The sequence below is a fragment of the Camelus bactrianus genome, chromosome 11 (assembly GCF_048773025.1).
Source record: "Camelus bactrianus isolate YW-2024 breed Bactrian camel chromosome 11, ASM4877302v1, whole genome shotgun sequence".
Lineage (NCBI taxonomy): Eukaryota > Metazoa > Chordata > Mammalia > Artiodactyla > Camelidae > Camelus > Camelus bactrianus.
The window spans coordinates 45,087,696-45,109,036 of record NC_133549.1 but is presented as its reverse complement, the minus strand read 5'-3'; the positions used below and the strand labels follow the sequence as shown (position 1 = coordinate 45,109,036).

Below are 21,341 nucleotides of genomic sequence, written 5' to 3'. Positions count from 1 at the left end.
TCTCTTACTGTTTTTCCCCTCATCACTCTTCCAGCCACACTGGCTTCATGGCCAGGCACTGTTCCACCCCAGGGCCTTTGCACATGCAGTTCCAGTTGTCATAAATGTTCTTGCCCAAGAGATATGCATGCTTTCTCCTTAATCCCTTGACTCTTAATATCACCATCTCAGAGAGGTCTTTCCTAATCACCACATCTTTCCTCTTCTTTCCTGCTTTTTTCCTCTCCTCAGCATTTATAATTATGTAACATACTATAAATTGTACTTATCTATTTGTTTATTGTTTTTTCTTTCAAACTAGAATATAAGTACTCTGAGGATGGGGACATTTATCTGTTGTGTTCACTGCTGTAGCTCAGAGCCTAGGACAAGTCTAGTGAATAGTATAATGCATTCAATAAATAATTGTTGACTGACTAATTGAAAGACTGAATGAAGCAACAACAACTATAGAGCTCCCAAACTGAAATAGGTCAACCCATTAAATATCTAGAGGTAGCACTTGAAGACAGGACCAGTGGAACAATTGCACTTTGAAGCATATGGTGGGGAACACAGCTTCCTATTGAGCTTGATTTTGAAGGAGACAAGAAAAAAGATTCAGTGGAGGAAAAGGGGAATAGGATTCCAACTGAAGGAAATCTCATGTTGAAAAATGTCAGAATCCAAAATTCATTTATTCATTCAACTAGAAATATAGCATTGAAGAAGCCAGAAAAAAAAGTCCTTGCACTTAAGGAACTTACAGTCTAGTGGTCATAATGTCAGGCATTATGATCTTGGACACACACATCTGTTTATTGGAATGGTGAGATGGGAAGAGCTTAAATTTCTGAAGGGCTGAGAGGTCCAGGTAAACTAGTGAGGCTTTCATCTGGGAAGCAGAAGGAAGCTACCTCAAATTCTTAATCAAGAAGAGCCCTGGGAATGTCAGTTATGGAGGAATTCTGCAGCCACATGAAGGATGGATCCTGATAGCAAAGGGAATTGGCGGGGGTGAGTATAGCTTAGTGTTAGTGGTAGAGTGTGTGCTTAGCATGCACAGGGTTCTGGGTTCAATCCCCAGTACCTCCATTAAAAAATAAATAAAAACCTAATTACCTCCCCCCCGAAATAAAATTTAAAAAGTTAAAGAAAAAAAGGGAATTAGGGTGGGGAGATACCAGAAAGGCAGTTGTAGAAGAGGTGGGGGTGACTGGAACAAGGAGGTGGATATCACCATAGAAGAGGTTGGGGCTAAGGGGTCTGGAATGAAGCACCTGAGAAAGGATCTTAAATCCACTGAGTGTGAGAACGATCTAAATATGTGTCACCGAGAAGAACTCCCTGATGGAGAGGAAGGAAGATGGCAGAGATAGGTCAGAGACTCTGGCAGTTGGGGAAATGGCAGAGTCAGATTAGGACCAGTCCCCTGAGCTTTAGTGATTGTTCCATCACTGGGCTGTGTAAACACAGGAAGGCCCACAGCACTTCACTGATGTTTATACTCTCTAGTGCTTGTCTGTATTTGCTGTTTTCTTCTCTATATGACAAGCCAAGCTTGGTCCAGATATGACCCATCAGAAAAATTGTAAACAATTTAAATCTAGTGAGTGCAGGGCACAACTTTTGTTGCTTTTACCTGAAACCCACATCTGCCAATACACCAGATCTTTTTACTAATGGAATAAGATTTTAAGATAATACATCTTTGATATCATCACATAAAGATGCTGTGATTTCTCTGTATAGCAGAATTTTGACTAAGGACAAATTATATAATTTTAATCTTTAACAGGATGCTAACTGGATATCGTGATGGCTGTTTCTTTAAGAATGAAAAAAAATCAGCTTTTCTTGCCTCTGACGTAGCTAATTGGCTTAAAATCAGTATGTGTTTTCTCAAAGCTTGAGTTTCCTTCAGGTTTGTCTCTCTTGGAAGAGAAGAGCTGACGTTCCTACCTGGCTCTCATGTTAAACAGAAAAGCTTTCACATTTGTCATAAGGAAGGAGAAGAATGGGAGGGAAGTGACAGTATTAAATTCTTCAGGATAGGGAGACAATTAAAAACAAGCACAACACTTTGCCATTAGGGTTTTTTTGGTAAAAATATTTCTTAAAATTGTTTTTTGAAGTATGATTTCACATTGTATCATACAAACAAACCATGGTTTTGTTATCCTCAAGGAAAACGAAGGGCTTTTCAGGCGGAAGACAGTCATTGTGAATTTTCCATAACAAAACTTGACTGGAGCAGTTACATCATCTGAAAGGGCTCCGGGGCAGTTACTAAAGTGGTTCCCTTTTTATGAGTATGTCCTGGATAAGTCCACCTGGACCCCCACATCTGATACCACCTCCTAAGAAGAGCCTGGCTTCCTCCATGCGATAAGGGCTTTTGGAAATTACCTGCCACGTTTCATAGTAAACATAGTTTTTTACTTATTCCTCTCTGGGTAATCTATTGGGTCACACGAAAAACAAACTTAGCCATTATTTTTTGATAATACAGTTTTTGAAAATTGTGTATGAAAAATTCCTAAACTTCCCAAGTTCTTCTTCTTATTGTCTTTAATAAGATGAATATGATGAAAGGCTTGACTATATTCTAATAATATGGATATTATTGCAAAAGCTGGGTAAGTGTGGAAAAGTATACTTTCAACTGTTCAGTGATAATAATGAGATAGTAAATATTCTCATTAGGAAAAGGAAGAAACAGTTGGAGTCACATCAAGCTGTTTCCACCTCAGGGCTTTTGCAGTTGCTGCTCCCTCTTCCTGGAATGTTCTTTCTCCTTCTCATAGCTGGTGTTTTCTCATCATCCAGGTCTAGATTCAAACATCACCTTCTCAGAGAGCCTTTCCTGACCCTCAGTCTAATCTACCCACCCCAACTCTGCTGCAAATCACTCTATAACATTTCTTGGTTTTAATTTCTCCTCAGCACTTATCATGATCTGAAGTCACTTACTTGCATACTTCTTTTCTGATTTATCTATCTCCCCAAATAGATGTGAACTCCAAGAGCAGGGACCTTGCCAGTCATTTTCACTGGACACTAAGATTAGCTCCCAAATGGATGGAAGGAAAATGAGATAATCAAAATTATCATACTTACAGAAAGAAAAGAAGTAAATAGGTAGATTTTTTGACCACTTCAAGAGAGTAAAGCATTCAAAATTCTATTATAGTAGAAATGTTGCTGCCGCGTATGAGCCTTGGGTATTAGATTTGTAAATTTTCATTTTAAACACATGCTTGTTGTAAGCTGTGTTTGTCAATATCACAGCTTTAGGAACTGAGGTAGGTAGTACTTAGGGGGCTCATTTCCAGATTCCAGAGCCCTGGCAGCAAAAAGGACATTTCTGCCACACAGTTGTACTAGGACGTTTTGGCTTTAAGGTATTTAAGTGCTGACTCCAATTTGATTAAAGCATGTCTCATGGGAGGGTATCAGGCTTATTTGTTTTAGCAGCTCAAAATGCCTTCAAGAACTCAAGTTCTCTCCATATCTCTGCTCTGCCATCATTGGATGTCATCCCATCCAGGATGGAAAATGTCTGAGGAAGAAGAGAGGGTGCTTCCTTTCTTTTCCTAGACTTGCCCCAACAGACTTCCTCCAGGGGCTCATGAGCCATGTTGGGGTATATACCCATTTTTTTCTGTGTATATGTATATATATATATATACGCACACATACATATATTATTGAAGCATAGTCAGTTTACAATGTTCTGTCAGTTCCTGGTGTACAGCATAATTCTTCAGTCATACACAAACATACATATATTCCTTTTCATATTCTTTTTCACCATAAGTTACTATAAGATATTGAATATAATCCCCTGTGCTATACAGTATGAACTCATTGCTTATCTATTTTATATGTACTAGTTAGTATCTACAAATCTCGAACTCTTAATTTATCCCTTCCCACCCTTTTCCCTCCCAGTAACCATAAGTTTGTTTTCTATGTCTATGAGTCTATTTCTGTTTTATAAATAAGTTCATCTTTTTTTTTTAAGATTCCACATATAAGTGATATATGGCATTTTTCTTTCTCTTTCTGGCTTACTTCGCTTAGAATAACAATCTCCAGGTCCATCCATGTTGCTCCAAATGGCATTATTTTATTCTTTTTTATGGCTGAGTAGTATTCCATTGTATAAATATACCACAACTTCTTTATCAAGTCATTTGTTGATGGACATTTAGGTTGTTTCCATGTCTTGGCTATTGTAAATAGTGCTGCTATGAACATTGGGGTGCATGTATCTTGTCAAATTAAGGTTCCCTCTGGATATATGCCCAGGAGTGGGATTGCTAGATCATATGGTAAGTCTGTTTTTAGTCAATCTTCATACTGTTTTCCATAACGGCTGTACCAAATTACATTCCCACCAACAATGCAGGAGGGTTCCCTTTTTTCCAGCCCCCTCCAGCATTTATCATTTGTGGACTTTTTAATGATGGCCATTCTGACTAGTGTGAGGTGATACCTTATTGTAGTTTTGATTTGCATTTCTCTGATAATTAGCAATATTGAACATCTTTTAATGTGCCAATTGGACATTTGTATGTCTTCATTGTAGAATTGCTTGTTTAGGTCTTCTGCCCATTTTTGAATTGGGTTGTTTGTTTTTTCATTATTAAGTTTATATCAGCTGTTAAAAGATTCTGGAAATTAAGCCCTTGTCAGTCTCATCTTTTGCAAATATTTTCTCCCATTTTGTAGATTATCTTTTTGTTTTGCTTATGGTTTCCTTTGTTGTGTAAAAGCTTATAAGTTTAATTAGGTCTCATTTGTTTATTTTTGCTTTTATTTCTATTGCCTGAGTAGACTGCCCTAGGAGAACATTGGTGAGACTTATGTCAGGTAATGTTTTGGCCATGTTTTCTTCTAAGAGGTTTATAGTGTCTTGTCTTATGTTTAAGTCTTTAAGCCATTTTGAGTTTATTTTCATTTTTGGTGTGAAGGAGTATTCTAACTTCATTGATTTACATGCAGCTGTCCAGTTTTCCCAACACCATTTGCTGAAGAGACTGTCTTTATTCCATTGTATGTTCTTGCCTCTTTTGTCAAAGATTAACTGACCAAAAGTTTGTGAGTTTATTTCTGGGCTCTCTGTTCTGTTCCATTGATTCATAAGTTGTTTTTGTACCAATACCATCCTGTTTTGATTACTGTAGCTCTGTAGTATTGTCTGAAGTCTGGGAGGGTTATTCCTTCAGCTTCATTCTTTTTCTTCAGTATTTCTTTGGCAGTTCTGGGTCTTTTGTGATTACATATAAATTTTAGGATTATTTGTTCTAGTTCTGTGAAAAGTGTCCTGGGTAATTTGATAGGGATCGCACTGAATCTGTAGATTGCTTTGGGTAGTATGGCCATTTTAACAATATTAATTCTTTCAATCCAAGAACATGGGATATCTTTAAGTCATCTTTAACTTCCTTAGTGTTTTATACTTTTCCATGTATAAGTCACTTCCCACAGAGAAAAAAATGTGACAATGAGTGTGTATATGTCCGTGAATGACTGAAAAATTGTGCTGAACACTGGAATTTGACGCAACATTGTAAAATGATTATAAATCAATAAAAAATGTTATATATAAAAAAAAAGCCTTTCACTTCCTTGGTCAGATTTATTCCTAAGTATTTTATTTTTTTGGATGCAATTTTAAAAGAGGTTGTTTCCTTACTTTCCTTTTCTGATATTTCACTGTTAGTGTGAAGAAATGCAGTTGATTTCTGTATGTTATTCTTGTATCCATATTCTTTTATCAGCTCTAGTAGTTTTTGTGTGGAGCCTTTAGGGTTTTCTATATATAGTATGCCATCCACATATAATGACAGTTTTACCCCTTCTCTTCCAATTTGGATCCCTTTTATTTCTTTTTCTTGTCTAATTGATATGGCTGGGACTTACAATACTGTGTTGAATAGAAGTACTGAGAGTTGGCATGCTTGTCTTGTTCTGGATTTTAGCAGGAAGGCTTTGAACTTTCCACCCTTGAGTATTATGCTGACAGTAGGTTTATACCCATTGTTGAGCCAATCACTGGAGAGAGAATGAGATTTATGTAGAATTGTCAGTCCCTTCCCATGAGCTGTTTAGGCTACTTGGGGAAGTTGCAGGCATCTGAACGTAACTGAGGTTCTTCTGGGAAGGGAGAATGGGGGAGATGCTGTATATTTCATTTCTTGTTTCTTTGGAAGCAATAGATAATGGTGTTGCTACAACTTTTTCTCATAAGTTTTGTACTGTTCGGTCTAATGGGTCCAAACCATTTCAAGATTCTAGAGGTGGACACAGACTGGAGACCCAGGCAGTTACAGTCCTTTGGATTAAATCTAGCCTCGTGCTCATGAGCTCGAGGAGGTGCTCCTATGTTGGCAGAGCTGGTGCTGCTGAGCAAGAAAGAGGAGGTGAGGACTCAGGGTCCTCCTTCAGCTATTTTAATCCCATGCCTTGTCCTTAGAGAAGTGCCAATTATTTTGGAGAATCCATCTCATTTCTACATGCTTCTCTATTACTCTATCCTATCCTTCTTCCCCAAAGCCTAAGAAAAAAGTTTGAGGATAGTTTGGGAAGCTGAGAGAGGAAGGATGCAAATGAAGAGAATGGGGCAACCATTCCATTTCCTGTTCACCTCTGCTGTACACTGTGTTTATCCTGGTCAAAGGAAATTTGCCTTTTATAGAATTCTCCTTCTGAAGCTTTTTTATGTCCCATGACTGTGAGGTACAAACAGGATAGATAAGAGAATGTGAATGATGAAATGTTCAAAACTCCACAGCCTCCATGCTGTTACCAGTTACCTAACATATAAGTGTGGTTGAAGTGCAAGGGGTGTGTCAAACCAGGAGGTGTCATGAAGTAGAGGGATTTTGATGTTTGATGGTGTATTCCAAGTACTTTTTAATATTGTAATCATTTTCTGGTAGATTTTAAAAAATGAAGAGGGCTATCCTTGCTTTTTTCACTTGTTACTTAAACCTTGATAGACCTATATAACCTATTAAATGAACTGCCAGTTGGGGATTTTTCCCTCTCCTCAACCCATATCTGATCACTGAGCTAATTCTGCCTATTCTCCTTACCACAGCCACTAACTTAGTTTTGGCTTTCATCACAGTACAGACAAACCCTTTTGTTCTTGAGTTATTTCCCAATTACTTTGCCAGTGCCTCATGGATAAAGATCAGCTTTTATGTATCTTTGCTGTCGCCGGAAAGCCAGCACAGAGCATATAGAAAGGGGAAGAAAATCAGTGTTTGTGGATTTCTTTTTTAAAAAAAATTTATTTATTTAATTTATTTTTTGAGGGGGGAGGTAATTAGGTTTATTTATTTATTTATTTATTTTTAGAGGAGGTACTGGGGATTGAACCCAGGACCTTGTACATGCTAAGTATGTGCTCTGGCACTTGAGCTATATCCTCCCCCCAGTGTTTGTTGATTTCTTGTTGATATTTTCTCTTCTGCTTTTGGTTTTAGAGTCTGAACTGAAGAGATTTTGCTCTAGAAACATACTGAGCATCCTTGGCTTCTCTTCTATCATCGCTGTGATAGCATTGCTTGCTCTGGGGCTGGTCCAGAACAAACCATTGCCAGAAAATGTCAAGGTAACTCAAACCCGCACATGCGTGCATGTGTGTACGTGCGTGTGTGTCTGTGTGTGCACGTGTGTTTGAGGGGGCCTGGGTGGGGCAGGGGGTAAAGGGGGCCTGGGTGGGGCAGGAGGCGCTGAGGTTCTGGAAGCCCAGGAGCAAGTCAGTCTCCACTGGACTAGCGAGTAAATGGCAGCAGATGCTCATTCTGGAAGAGGGAACACCTTGAATCAGTTAGTGGTGGGAAGATGGTTGTCTTTATCATTGTTCAGCAGATTAATTAAACCATATTCTAACATAGACAAATGCTTTATTCACCACATCCAGATCTGTGTTTTACTGTGCTAATATTCTATGATCTAGTACTATCTCTGCTTACTCATTGTTTGGTTGTGGGAACAATGAACTCCTTGTTTATTGAACACCACACTCTTTGTCCTTCCATTATTGTCGCTATCACCAAAGTAATAAAATTTATTAGACAGCTCTGCATAAAGCACTGTGGAAGTCAAAGATTGTGGAGGAGACTTGTTCCTCATCTCTAAAATATTAAATAAAGCAGCAAAATAAATTTTTAAAAAGCCCCTAGAGAATACTTACATGTATCAAATATAGTAATTTGAAATGAATTCATGGATGGACAGATTCCTTGTGAAATTTCCATATTTGAAGAGCTAGTTAATATCATTAAAAATAATTAGGGTCATTAACTCTGCTGTGATTTATTTCTGCTCCCTTTCAAATTCATCAAAGTAAAATTTCCAAGACATGAATACCTTGCAAGTACCTTGTCATATGGTCATTGTTTTATTTAATCCATTAATTTGAAAGAATGTAGGTAAGTTTAAATTTATACTGTAAATACACCATTTTAAACTTTCATTTGAATTACAGTAAATAAATCTACAAGGGCTCAGAGACCAATATACTAATGAACGCATACATACATGTGGGTGGTGACATATCCAGAAGCTAACTTGACCCAGGAGGCCCTGGAATACATATGCAGAAGTATATTTTCTTGTATTTAAAGATACTAAACTGTGAGTCTGGAAAGGTGGATGCATATGCCAGGTCTCTGAGACTACTGCCACCTACCCAAGTCACTTGCTGTATAGCAGAGGCCTAGATGTTACATTGGCATCTGTTTGCCACACAAATTCAGCCCAGTGGGGCTCTGCACAGCAGTCCCTTTGTCAGCACAGAAGGCTGATACTATCTCATTGTCAGTGGTCTCTTGCCTTTTAATACTGAGTGACGTGGGCTCTCTTGGCAAAACTTCACTCACAGTTGAAGCCTCATGACATCGTGGTTCTGCTATTTGTTTACCAGCTCCAAAAGTACATGATTGCTTTCTTGATTTGACCTTTTTACATGTTCATTATTGCATCATTGGAGAGGGAGACTGCCTAGGAGGCAAAATTCACGACAGACTTGGGCTCTGTGTTCCCAGTGAATACTTGTGGTCATGGGTGACCTTCCTGCATTTGTGATAGGCATCTTCAAGGCTGTTGTGATTCTGTTTTGTTGGCCTGGAAAAATGGAACAAGGTCTTTGGCATTTGAAGAGAATCTTTATAGCAATGTTACTGGTTTATTTTACACAAAGATCATTTTATATATGCAAACTAGTAATTTGCTGAGGCTATACATGAATTTTAATAGGATTCTTGGCATATACTGAGGACAAAAATATTTTAGATACTTGTCTCTGGTGATGGCTTTAAGCTATGTATGCTGTCCAAGTTGATAGTTAATAACCACGTACAACTTTTTCAACTTAAATTAATTGACATCAAATAAAATTAAAAATTTCTCCCTCAGTTGCACTAGCCACATTTCAAGTGCTCAGTAGCCTCACACTAAATTGGACAATGCAGATGTGGAACATTTCTATCACTGCAGAAAGTTCTATTGGACATTGCTACTTTAGAGCATACTCTGATAATATCTTTGAAATCATTCAAAACTAATATGATGAATAAGGTATTTGATAAAACATTGTATAAAATCTAAAATAAGGAACAGTAAATAAGACCTTTTTTCCTGTGTGGTTTGTAAACTCTAATACCAGGATCATCCCAATATCATGAGCTCCCAAATTGTTTTGATTAGTTTGTTGAAATAAATGTATTTCCTTCCAAAAATGATGATTTAAAAGAAAACACTTTTTGGATATTTGTATCTGGTACATTTGTTTTAAAAAATCATCTCTTTATGACTATACCTTATTCAGTACCTCTTCATTCATTTGCTCATGAATTTATGTATCAACAATTATTTATTAAGTATCTGTGTCAGGTCCTGGGCTATACAATTAGGAAGCCAATATAGATATGATTGAGCATACGGTCAGAGGAAGGAAACATGTTTAATAGATGACTCAAATTATTAATTACAGTTGTGATGAGTGTTAGCAAATGAAAGTTTTGGGGTCCAAGGAAGTCTTCCCTGAAAAAAATAGCATTAGCAAAAATATCTGAAGGATGATTAGAAGTCACCTGGGGAAGAGATGAGTAGGAAGTATTCCAGGCAGAAAGAAAGCGAAAGAGCAAGACTCTCACAGCAGGAAGTAGTGGGATACCTCCCAGAAATTGGATGGAGAGCAAGTGTGCCACGTGTTGAATAAAGATGGTAAGGAGTGGTAGCTCATGGGGAAAGGGAATACGAAAATGAATATATGCATATTCATATATGACTGAAAAATTGTGCTGTATGCCAGAAATTGACACAGCATTGTAAACCGACTGTAACTCAATACGTTAAAAAAAAAAAAAAAAGATGGTAAGGGAGATGGTAAGGGCAGTGCCTTATAAGTCAGGTTGAGGATTTTAGTTTTTATCCTAAAAGCAATGGGAAATCAGTGACATGATCAGATTTGTGTTTTGGAAAGACTGCTCTAGCTGCGGGGATAAGAGCAGGTGTAGGAGATGAGGTAGGAGGTTATTCCAGTAGTTTGGAAAGAGGGAAACGCTGGGGGTTCTGTTTTTGAAGAATTGTTTCTGAGGTATTAGACATCCAAGGGGAAACATCAAAGAAGCAGTTGGACAATCAGATATGGACCTCAGAGAAGAGACTTTTAGACTCGTGCTGCTGAACAGAAATATAATTGCAAGCCACATTTTAATTTTTCCAGGAGCCACATTTTAAAAAAGTATAAGGAGAGAGGTGAAATTAATTTTAGTAATATATTTTTATAAGCCAGTACATCCAAAAGATTATTTCAAGATTTCATCAAAATAATTATTGAGATATTTTACATTCTTTTTTTCATAATCTTTAAATTCCAGTATGGTTTTTAACTTGAAGCACAATTCAGAGTAGTCACATTTCAAGGCCACATGTGGCTAGTGACTACCTTATTCGCTATCTTAGTGGCTATCTTACCAGCACAGATCTAGACTAAATATGTGTCTGATGTCAATAATGTATTGAAGCCTTGGAAATTGATGTGATCATAGGAAGTGGGTAAAAAGTAAGAAAAGAAAAAGACAAGTCGTGAGGAATTCTGTCATTTAAAGGTTGAATAGTATAAGAGTTCTACCTAAAGCATAGTGATAACATTGCTTTATATAGTGCTTTGTAGTTTATAAATCATTTCCACACACATTTCTACTTTTTCTTCCCAGGAATGCTGTGAGGAATGAAAGATTGTCCTAATTTTATAGATAACAAAATGAGGGTCCTTGAGGTTCTCTTACCCAAGATGGAGGTGGAGCTAAGACAAGAACCCAATTTTCTGACCTAAAGACTAAAATTCTTTCCATTTGTCTTGGTTTTTCCAAACAACAGGAACCAAAAGCAGGATGTTTATTTTGGGAAGTGGTGTCAGGGAAACAGGGAAGGAAGGAAAGCCATCCAAAGAGGGTGTTATGAGTGGGTCATCACACTGGGCACCTGAGGCCTGATCCCACTAGGACCCTCTGAAGAGCTGTGGAGAAAGCACTTCAGAATCATCTGCCCTGGGGATTTATCCCCTGGTTCTCATCCCCTGGTTCTCATCCCCTGTCAGTCGAGGATTCCCCCATAGGTTGTTAACTCCCTGGCACTTCTGGGTTTGCACATGTGTCAGAGGGGCTATGTGGGTACGACAGGTGACTACCAGGCAGTAGGAGAGAAGACTCTGGGCAGAAATAGATGAGAAGGTACAGATGGAGCTGGAGACAAAGTTGGTCAAGAAGATGTGAAATGGCCACAATAGGTATCTGAAGCATCATTATATCTGTTGTTCTTTTGTGGGAGAGAGTCTTTTGCACAGATAGTTTCAGTACAACAGAGATGTGTTAATACAGAGATAGGTTCAGTGCTGTGGAAGTCCAGAGGAAGGAGTCACCGACTGTGCCTGATCACGTGAAGACTAGTAGAGGAGGTGGCCTTGGGGCCAAGTAATAAGGAACACTAAGGAATTTGCCAGGTGGTGAGGTAGGATATGCTCTGAACAAAGGCCATACCAAGTGTGGCAGCTTAAAATAGCAAGTGATCCTGGGGAATCAGTAGGAGTTCAGTATGGCTGGAATATTGAATATGGGGCAGGAAGCAATGGTGGGAGAGGAGATTTAAGTCTGAGCTTAGTATGCATAACTCAATAGTGGACATCTCATCCATCAAACTGTGTAGTGCTCAAGGTTGGCTCCATATAAAAGTACCGGGGGGAGCTTTTTAAAAATACTCTTGTGTGGGCCCTACCCCAGGTCAATTAAATCAGAATCTTTGGGTGTGAAGCCCAGGCATTGGTATGTTTCAAAAGCTTCCCAGGGGATTCTAACAAGCAGTCATGATTGCAAACCACTGCTTTGATGGTTTGAAACAGGGAGATGATGCCCAGAAATGTATTCTCAAGATTCCTCTTGGCTGGAGAGCAGATTAGAGGAGGAGCGACCATTTAGGATGTTCCTGCCATCGTGTAGACAAGGCAGATGAGGCTGGAACTAAGGCATTATCTGTGGAATTAAGGCATTAAGGAGATAATGTGAGAAGACGCTTAGGTTGACCAGCTTAGTGATCAGATTCCTTGGAGGACCTTTTGAGATAAAGATGGAACACCTTGGGGCAGTAATGTTGAGAACCACCTCTCCATGCTTCTATTTAAAGAGGGCGGTGACCATAAGCCTTTCTTGGTGCAGCTTCATAGATGGAAAGACTCAGCTGTCTCTACCCACTTCCTATGGTTCTTCATCCCTGTGTTATCACAGGGATAATTGTCCTGTGACACAACATGGGCCATGGATTCACACTGCCTGGGTCTAAACCTCAGCTCTGTTCTTATAGTCACAGGACATAACTTCTCTGAGCCTGTTTCTCCATTTGTAAGACAGAACTGATAACTGATACCTTGTAGATACTGTAAGAATTAAGCGAGATAAAGTAAATGTGCTGTGAAGTGTGGAGCAGGAGGGCTAGCCCACTGTCAGTGATTGACAGCTAATGTATTATCATTATCATCTTTGCAGCCTGTCTGCCTGGGGACAAATCTCCACTTATCTTTTGCCCTGTGTCTTCTCATCTGACTTGCCCTTGTCTAGCCCAGTTCAGGTCAGCCCTCAGTCCCAAAGATCCAGTCTTATCACTTTCCTGCCTGACCCAGTTTGAGTACAGCCTTGCCAGGGAGGTGACAGCCTCATGCCTGGGCCACATCTGACAGAGCACAGGAACGCTTTATTTTACTGATGTGTTCACTCGCCCAGCTACACAGGTTGTAAGCATGTTGAGAACAAGGACTAGGTTTCATTTGTCTTTGCACATATTTATTTTATTACTCTTTTACTCAATTCATTCATTTAATAGTCATTGCCCATCTGCTCTACCTTAGGCCCTACGGGATACAGCAGTGAGCAAGACTGGCAAAATCCTTACCTCACGGAGCTTTTAGTCTAGTGGAAGAGGTAATCATTAACCAAATAGTCACAAAATAAATGTTAAATTACAGCATCTGAGTTGGTGGCTGCCTCATAAAAGTTTGCTGACTCAGTGACTAGAGTGAGCATCTTGAACAGGTGAAACTGCTCCCTCCTTGGCTAGGAAGAGCACGTGCAGAAGGAGTTTGTCAGTGTGGGAGGCAGGCCCCTGCCTCAGGATCCCCTGTGGATCCTGGTTGCCCGTTCTCACTCCCAGAGCCTACTCAGTTCAAACCTCCAGGTTGTAGGGCCTGGGAATCTACACATGTAACAGGCATCCTGGGCTATTCTCATGCCATTACAGTCTGGGAACCACTACCATGTGGATACACAATGACCACACTAAAAATACATATAGATAGGCCTTAATGAACTGAAGAATCATTAGCTGTACCTAAATGTCCACTGGGAAAATCCCTTTGTCCTGGCGGACCTAGGTGAGGAGGTAGCTTTGAGGTCTGCTTGGTTCACACTTCCTTACTGCCAGCTTGAATGCTGGCAGTTAGCGATGTGTCAGATATTCCTTTAGAACAAACATTCCACACTCTGGTACACACAGACCCCATATGTTTCTCTCAGAGACACCAAACTGACCCCATCCCAAATCACACGCCTTAATTAAGAGCTGCCACTTCCATGAAATGCTGGCTTAGGGACCACACAGCTTTGATTTCAGGCCCAGGTCTGCTGTTTTCTACCTCTGAGACTTTGGGCAAGTAAACTCTCTGCACTTCAGTTTTGTCATGTGTAACATGGAGATGGTACCTTCTTGGAGGGTGGTTGTGAGGACTGAATGGAAGACCACTGCTGACTCGCTGATCAGAGTGCCCAGCACATCAGAAGCCTTCAGCAGAGACCAGCTGACAGCACTGCTTTGGGGGAGACAAGCTCTTGGAAAGGCCCTTAGCCGTTAGTGTGTTGTGGTCACTGAGCTGGTGCGCCCAGGATTGCCATCCGCTGCTAAAGGGTAGTGGCCTGCCCTATGCATCTGCTTTTTTCACCGGGAACTGAAGTGCTGTTCTTAAATAAGCACTTGTAATTTTATTTTTTTATTGAGCGTTTAGAAGAATTTGCATCAATTTTCAACCTCAGATACTCCTGGAAAATATCTATTTTATTTTTACTCCATCAGATTTTAAAAAACAACACACGGAGATGAGTGGTAGTGATGGTTACACAATATGAATGTACTTAATGCCACAGAACTATACACTTAAAAATAGTTAAAATGGTCAATTTCATGTTCTGTGTATTTTACCACAATTAAAAAAAAATAAAAACTACAAACAATAACAAAACAGCATTTGTATGAAAGGTCTAGTGACTCCAGCTAAAGAGAAAAGAAAGGAAGAAAATAGTCTCTAATTGTTTACAGGCCCTCCCAGAATCGCTGTGGCTTTGGGGGCCCTGACTTGTTTATAGGGTACTAGAGACACATTCAGAAGGATAAGCTTTGTTTACTCAGAAGGGCTCACTGAGACGGACTGATGAGCGTGCTAAGTTACCGTTAAAAGCTACAGGGACTTTTGAGAAAGATGCTGAAGGACCAGTTTGTGTGAAGGCACCAAGAGAAGTTAGTTCACACTGTTGTCCATGTTACCTGGCTTCTGGGGGCTTTGAGGGGGAGAGGGGTGGAACTCAGCCCTAGCAACACTACTTTAAATCAGACTGTAAATATTAACATCTTTTAGGACTGGAAGGAGTTTAGGAACCATATAGTTCTAACCCCCCTTATTCATTCATGTGATCCAATAATTGTCTGTTGAATTCCTTCTTTGTACCTAACATCTAGCAGGATGCATGATGGTGGCTGCTGCAAATACCATAGTAAGCAAAACAGTCCTGCCCTAATATAGCTTACAGTATAATAGGGAAGACAGACATTAATCAAATAGCCACATAAATATGTAATTACACATTGTGATAAGTGCTGTCTTTAGAGGAAAAATACAGGCACTCTGAGACATGGATTAGGAGGGTAGAATCCAGTCTGGGAAGGTCAGGAAAGGCTGGAATCTCAGGTGAAGGGCCTTCTGGGCAAGGGCTCTGGAACAGAAGCCTTGTGGCTGGTGGGGAACTGAGAGTAGGCTAGTGTGAGGGTGGGTGTTTTCTGAAATGAGGAGAGGGTCAAACATCTCACTTCTGCAGAGCCAGGAATAGAAGGAGGTCATCTGATGTTCTAGTTTTGTCTTTCTTTTCACTTTGAGAGAGACTTACTCAGAGGCCTGGACCTATGACATTTGCACAGGTAGAATTATTTCCATCCTAAGGGAGGGTCTGCCCCACCTCCACATGGCTTCCAGTCTCCCTGAGCTCAGGGTCTGTTGCTCCCCACATCTCCAGGTCTTCACCAAGGCCCCTATGTTGGTGTCTCCATGAACTGAAGCAAGGTCCTTTCTACTGTCCCTCTTTCTAGACCAGTGCTTCTCTTCACTGAACATAGTTTGTGAAAATCAGTTATGATTGATAAAATCATGTGCATGATCAGAAACTAGCTCAAGATAAAGTTGGATGCACAGTATGATTACAATCATTTAAAAGCTGCCATGCATTAAAAAAGACCAGAAGGAAATGAAGTAACAGTGATGTCTAGTTGGTGAAATCTTAAATGTCTTTTTTTTCCTTTTCCCTTCATTTTCTAGGTGCCATTTAGTGAACTTTTATTACTCTTAAAAGAGAAAGTAATATTGACATAATAATATCAAGAGGATGTCAGATCCCTTCCTCACTACTCAAATATTTAATTTTTCTTTAATGTGAAGGACATACGTATACGGGCTTTTAGAAATGTTTTGAACATGAGCTACAGAGAAGCACTGGGTACGGGTGATAGCATGGCAAGGCACAGCACTTCACAAAGCATTTCTATAGGATAGAGATTTTATTAAAGACAAAATTCTCTTGTCACTGAGTCTGGTGGATGCTGACTCAAACGAGGTTAAGTGAGTTTCTCCACCTTCAGACTTCCCTGAAGCAGTCACAAAGCCTAGTGGGTTTGTGAGCCCAGGAAGGGGAGAGAATGTGCAGCCTTCCCCAAACTACTGGGAAGGTTTCTTTGCCCAGGTCCTTGCAGGCTCAGTGCTCTCTGGAACATGCTTTGGAAAATGCTGGTGTGGGGAAAGAACAAAGCTGGTGGCCCCCAGGGCTCTAGATGGATCCGGTGAGGCATAACTGTCTTTAGTACCCACTCAGCAAGTCAGACTGCTCTGGACAGTTTCTCCTATAAAATAAGAGGATTAGATGAAATGAATCTCTGGCTCTAAAATGGGCCAGCTATGAAAAATGAGTGAATATGCTTACAGTTTTGTAACAATGAAAGGCAAACTCCACAAATGTTCAAACTGAGAATTTTCCAACAATCAAGCTCTATCTGTCCCTAAAGCAGCAAGCAATGCCAGTTTTTTATTCTGCAGTCTATTTTAGAAAACAAAAAACATTTGGTACAATTCAACAGGTCTGCATTGCAGCATTGCAGGTAGCATTGCAGTCCACTGTATACAGAAGGCGAAATGCCCTCAATTCTGTGTTAAAGGACAGACTGGGATTTCAAAATTTGTTGATACTGACAGGCATATATAGAATAGATAAACAAGATTATACTGTATAGCACAAGGAAATAGATACAAGATCTTGTAGCTCACAGCGAAAAAAAATGTGACAGTGAATATACGTATGCTCATGTATAACTGAAAAATTGTGCTCTACACTGGAATTTGACACAACATTGTAAAATGACTATAACTCAATTAAAAATATTTTTAAAAATAATAAAACAAAAATAAAGTACTTTACCTACCCCAACCCCTCAGGCACTTGCCAAATGAAATGTAGTAAAAGTTTTTGTTTCTCAACCACCTCACTGTGGAAGGCCTTAGAGAAAAAGGCTGATAGGAGCAAGGCTGGTTCCTTTGCTCTACTGGAAGAGTATCTTTCATGTCAACATAGTAGACAGAATAGAACATCCTGACTCCAGATAAAGGCTGCTTGCTGCTGCTGCCTCGCTGGCTCTTATCATATGCCTCTGTGGTTGGAACATTTTTTTGGCAGGAAGAATTCAGGGGCCTGCTTGGGAACGGCGGGGTTTTCTGCTATGTAACCCCTGAGGCTCTTTCTTCACCCTGGGAGGTTTCCCACGGGTTCAAAGGCCTAGGACCTCAGTTAGACCCCTCTCTGCCCACAGCGGTCACCACTTAAGCCACTTAATGGTTTGCTCTCACTGCAAGCTGAGTTGCGGAGGAGTCTGTCCAGCTTCCTTCCTTGCTGTGCCCAAAGCAAGCATGCAGGCTGTTTTCTTTATAAGGGCAGAGTGCCAGTCACCACAGGGAAGCCCCGCTGTGCGAAAGGAGGCAGAGAATACTGCGGAGATTTCGGAAGGTCAGGGGTCCTCACGCAGCAGCGCAGCGATCCTCCCTGGTGGTGAAATGGAAGAAAGTTTGACACCGCGATAAGTTCCATGTTTGGCTATCCCCGTTGGTCCAGGGAGGTCGTGGAATTCTAGTTCTTGTCGTCTTTTCTCCCTGGAGGTTCTCAGGTTATCCCCAGGTGACAAGAGAGCATGAGGGGATATCTGTAGATCAACCGTGGAATTAAGCGTTAGCAAGTGGCAGACCACAGTCTGAGGGCCGCAGCTCAGAAGAGCAGCAACGTGTGACTCACACTTGAGAAGCACCTCCTTGGTTTCTCTTCTTTTTTCCCCTGGTTTACTTTTCTCCATATTTCTTTCTAGTGGAGGGATGACAAATAAAAAGTACCTGAGCCATCATATTCCCCTCACAAGTGTGTGGCAGACATTATTATTCAATTATGGCATATTTTTTCCCCCAGATTAAACCCAAGGTGAATATTAATTGATCAAAATGGGCAGTCAACAGTCTACTCCTGGGTAAATACCTGAAAGAAATGGGAACTTAAGCCCACAGAATGACCACGAATGTACCTGACAGCTGTATTCCCAATAGTCCCAAATTGGAAACAATCCAAATGTCCATCAACAGTAGAATGGGTAAAAATATACTGCATGCATATAATGAAACACTCTACAGCAATGACAAGGGACAAACTACTGATGCATACAGCCTGAATGTATCTTAGAGTCTTAGAGACACACTGTAGAGTGAAAGAAGTTAGACATCAAGGAGGCATCAAGGATGGATGTGTGAGCCCACTTATTGCAGTTAAAAACAGGCAGAACTCATCCATGGTGATAGATGCTGAGACTGGCTACCTGTGGGAGAAACTGGCTGAGAGGGGGACCAGGAAACCTTCTGGGGACTAGAAAATGTTATGTATCTTGATCTTGGTGGTGGTTTATATGGATGTGCACATGTCTCTCTTCCCAAGCCCAGGCCACATACCAGACCAATTAAATCACATATCTGGCGGTGAGACACTGGCATCAGTAGCCTTTCAAACTCTTCAGATGCTTCTAATATGATTCCTGTGTGCACACGTTTGGGAACTGCTAGATTAATGGCTTTCTTTTCCCTCCATATTGTCTCAGCAACTTCAGTATATGGTTCTGAATCTTGCTGCAACTTAGAATTAGCTGAGAAGCTTCTAATAATATGGATGCTCAGGCCCTACCTTGGGCAAGGCCTGGATATTTCTAGTGTGCAGCCAACACTGAGAGCCACTGTTCTAGAGGAATTGGTGTCTCTGTAGAGCTTGTGATCAGCACAACTCCAGGCACTCGTTCCACCCCAACCCACTCCCACCATGAATTAAAATACTTTCTCCTTGTGTTTTTGAAAACTATCTTTGTCTCCATTCTGTTGCAAGCTGAAGATAGAGAAGAATGATGTAATGCTGATAAGTTCTTGGTTTCTTTTGCCCTCAGTTTGGGATTGTGCTGGATGCGGGCTCTTCTCACACGAGTTTGTACATCTATCAATGGCCAGCAGAAAAGGAGAATGACACAGGGATGGTGAGTCAGGTAGAAGAGTGCAAGGTACAAGGTAAGATGAAGAAAAAGGGAGGGGGAGACAGTGGGCATGAGACCACGAGAGGCATGTGGCAAGTGAAACACACAAGAAAAAGGAAGTCAAGTGAGAACATAGCAGACCAGCTATTGTTGTTATTTTATTATCATTATAAAAATAGTATTGAAATCAGTCCTTAATGATCAAGCCCTTGAAAAATAAACAAACTAAAGTAATTGAGTAATGGTAGCTCCCATCAACAGGACACTTCTGTGTGCCATGCACACATTTCATCCTCACAATCTCCCTTTGAGGAGTTTATTATTATGCTCATTAAAAAAATAATATTAAGTCACTGAGGTTGAGAGAAGTTATACCACTAGTTTAAGGTTACTTGAGCTAGTAAGTGATAAAACTGGGGTTCAAACTGAGATCTGCCCAAATTGCACTAATTTCACCTTATCAGTCATCATTAGCAAATATTTTCTCCCATTTAGTAGGTTTTTTTTTTTCCTTTCGTCGATGGGTTCCTTTGCTATGTGAAGATCTGCCCAATTTTAAATCCATGTGTTAGCCAGTGGTTCTCAAATTTGCACCTGCATCAGAACCACTGGGAGGGTTTGTTAAAGCTCCCACTCCAGAGCTTCTGGTTCAGTAGGTCTGGGATGAGGTCTGAGAATTTGCATTTCTAACAAGTTCCCAGGTGATGTTGATGCTGCAAGTCCAGAGAATTGCTGCTCTTAATCTTTGTCTTCTAATCTATGACTTGGAAGAAATTTTCAAAAGCCTTTAGCTTCTGTCTAGGCAGGCAAATCGTAGACTCGTAGAGCTGGGAAAAGGACCTTATGGATCATTGAAATCTTGTTTTACAGAAAAGGAAGCAAAAACCTGAAAGACTAGTGACTTGCAAGTAGGAACAGAACCATGACAAGAATCTAGGCTTCCATGTTAAAAAAAAAAAAAAGAAGGAATCTAGGCTTCCTAATTGCACTCCAGGCTTCTTGCTACTCTGAGTTGCTGCCATATATATTGCTTTTTTCCTACTTAGTTTTCTTTTAAGGTCACAAGACAAGTTAGAGTTGTTGACAACAGCTCTTTCCACTCCCTCCCATCCAATGCTCCAGCATGCACTGAATGTTACTACACTGCATCGTCATTTTCCTGACCTTTATCTCTCTTGGCCTTTTGAACTAGGGACTGACTGTTTATTTTCAGTCGGACAGGTAACCTAGAGCCCAGAAGATAATTTACTTTTAGTTTGGTGGCTTGTGGGGTCCACTAATTTTTAAAGTTTTTCAAGAAAGCAGGAAATAGGAGATGTTTCCAAGAGAGCAAGTCATTCTACCCAGGCCTGATGCCCTCAGACTTTGGCCCTGTCAGTTCTGAGAGGGAACTTCAAACAGTTCTTAAAACCCAAATCCCTCACTTTATTGGCTTCTCTTTAATTAACTGCCTTCCATTCTTAAGCTCTTGTTGTGTCAACCTAGCAGATATCTTCTGAGACTCACCCTGTGTGTGTTTGGCACAATAAATGCAGTAATTTTCCCCCTCAAAAGAGAGAGAGAGAGTGCTGTAATCAAATATTTAGATAGAAAGATGAGTCGAGAGCCACCACTTATCAAAGGCCAGACTTTTTGAATTGAAACAGTTAGCTGATTCAATAAAAAATGTTAAAAAAAAAAAAAAAGAAACAGCTGATAACTCAGAGCTGATTTTGTCATTATGGTTAAATAAATAAATAAAATCTGGTGAATGATATAGATAAGATATCTGGATAATTATTATTAAAGTAAATCCTCACTATAAAGCAATGAAAGTATAGATGTTTATCTGAAGGTGAGCCAAAATTGTTAAGTGTTAACTTCTAAAGCTTAAGGAATCTTGGCTCTAATCCTCTCCATAGCAACAGTTAAAACTGCTTTAATACTGGACAGTT

At 40.1% G+C, this 21,341-nt stretch overlaps 1 protein-coding gene across 4 annotated transcripts in view; it reads left to right on the top strand.

Annotated features, from left to right (window-relative positions):
• The window catches only part of ENTPD1 (ectonucleoside triphosphate diphosphohydrolase 1), an 83,935-nt gene that overhangs the window by 40,345 nt on the left and 22,249 nt on the right, over positions 1 to 21,341 (top strand). For all 4 annotated transcript variants that reach the window (XM_010971133.3, XM_010971132.3, XM_074373855.1 and 1 more), the window contains 2 exons: positions 7,482 to 7,609; positions 19,324 to 19,441. In XM_010971133.3, the coding sequence (XP_010969435.1) occupies positions 19,408 to 19,441 (34 nt within the window). In that variant the 5' untranslated portion in view covers positions 7,482 to 7,609; positions 19,324 to 19,407. The remainder of the gene's footprint in view (positions 1 to 7,481; positions 7,610 to 19,323; positions 19,442 to 21,341) is intronic.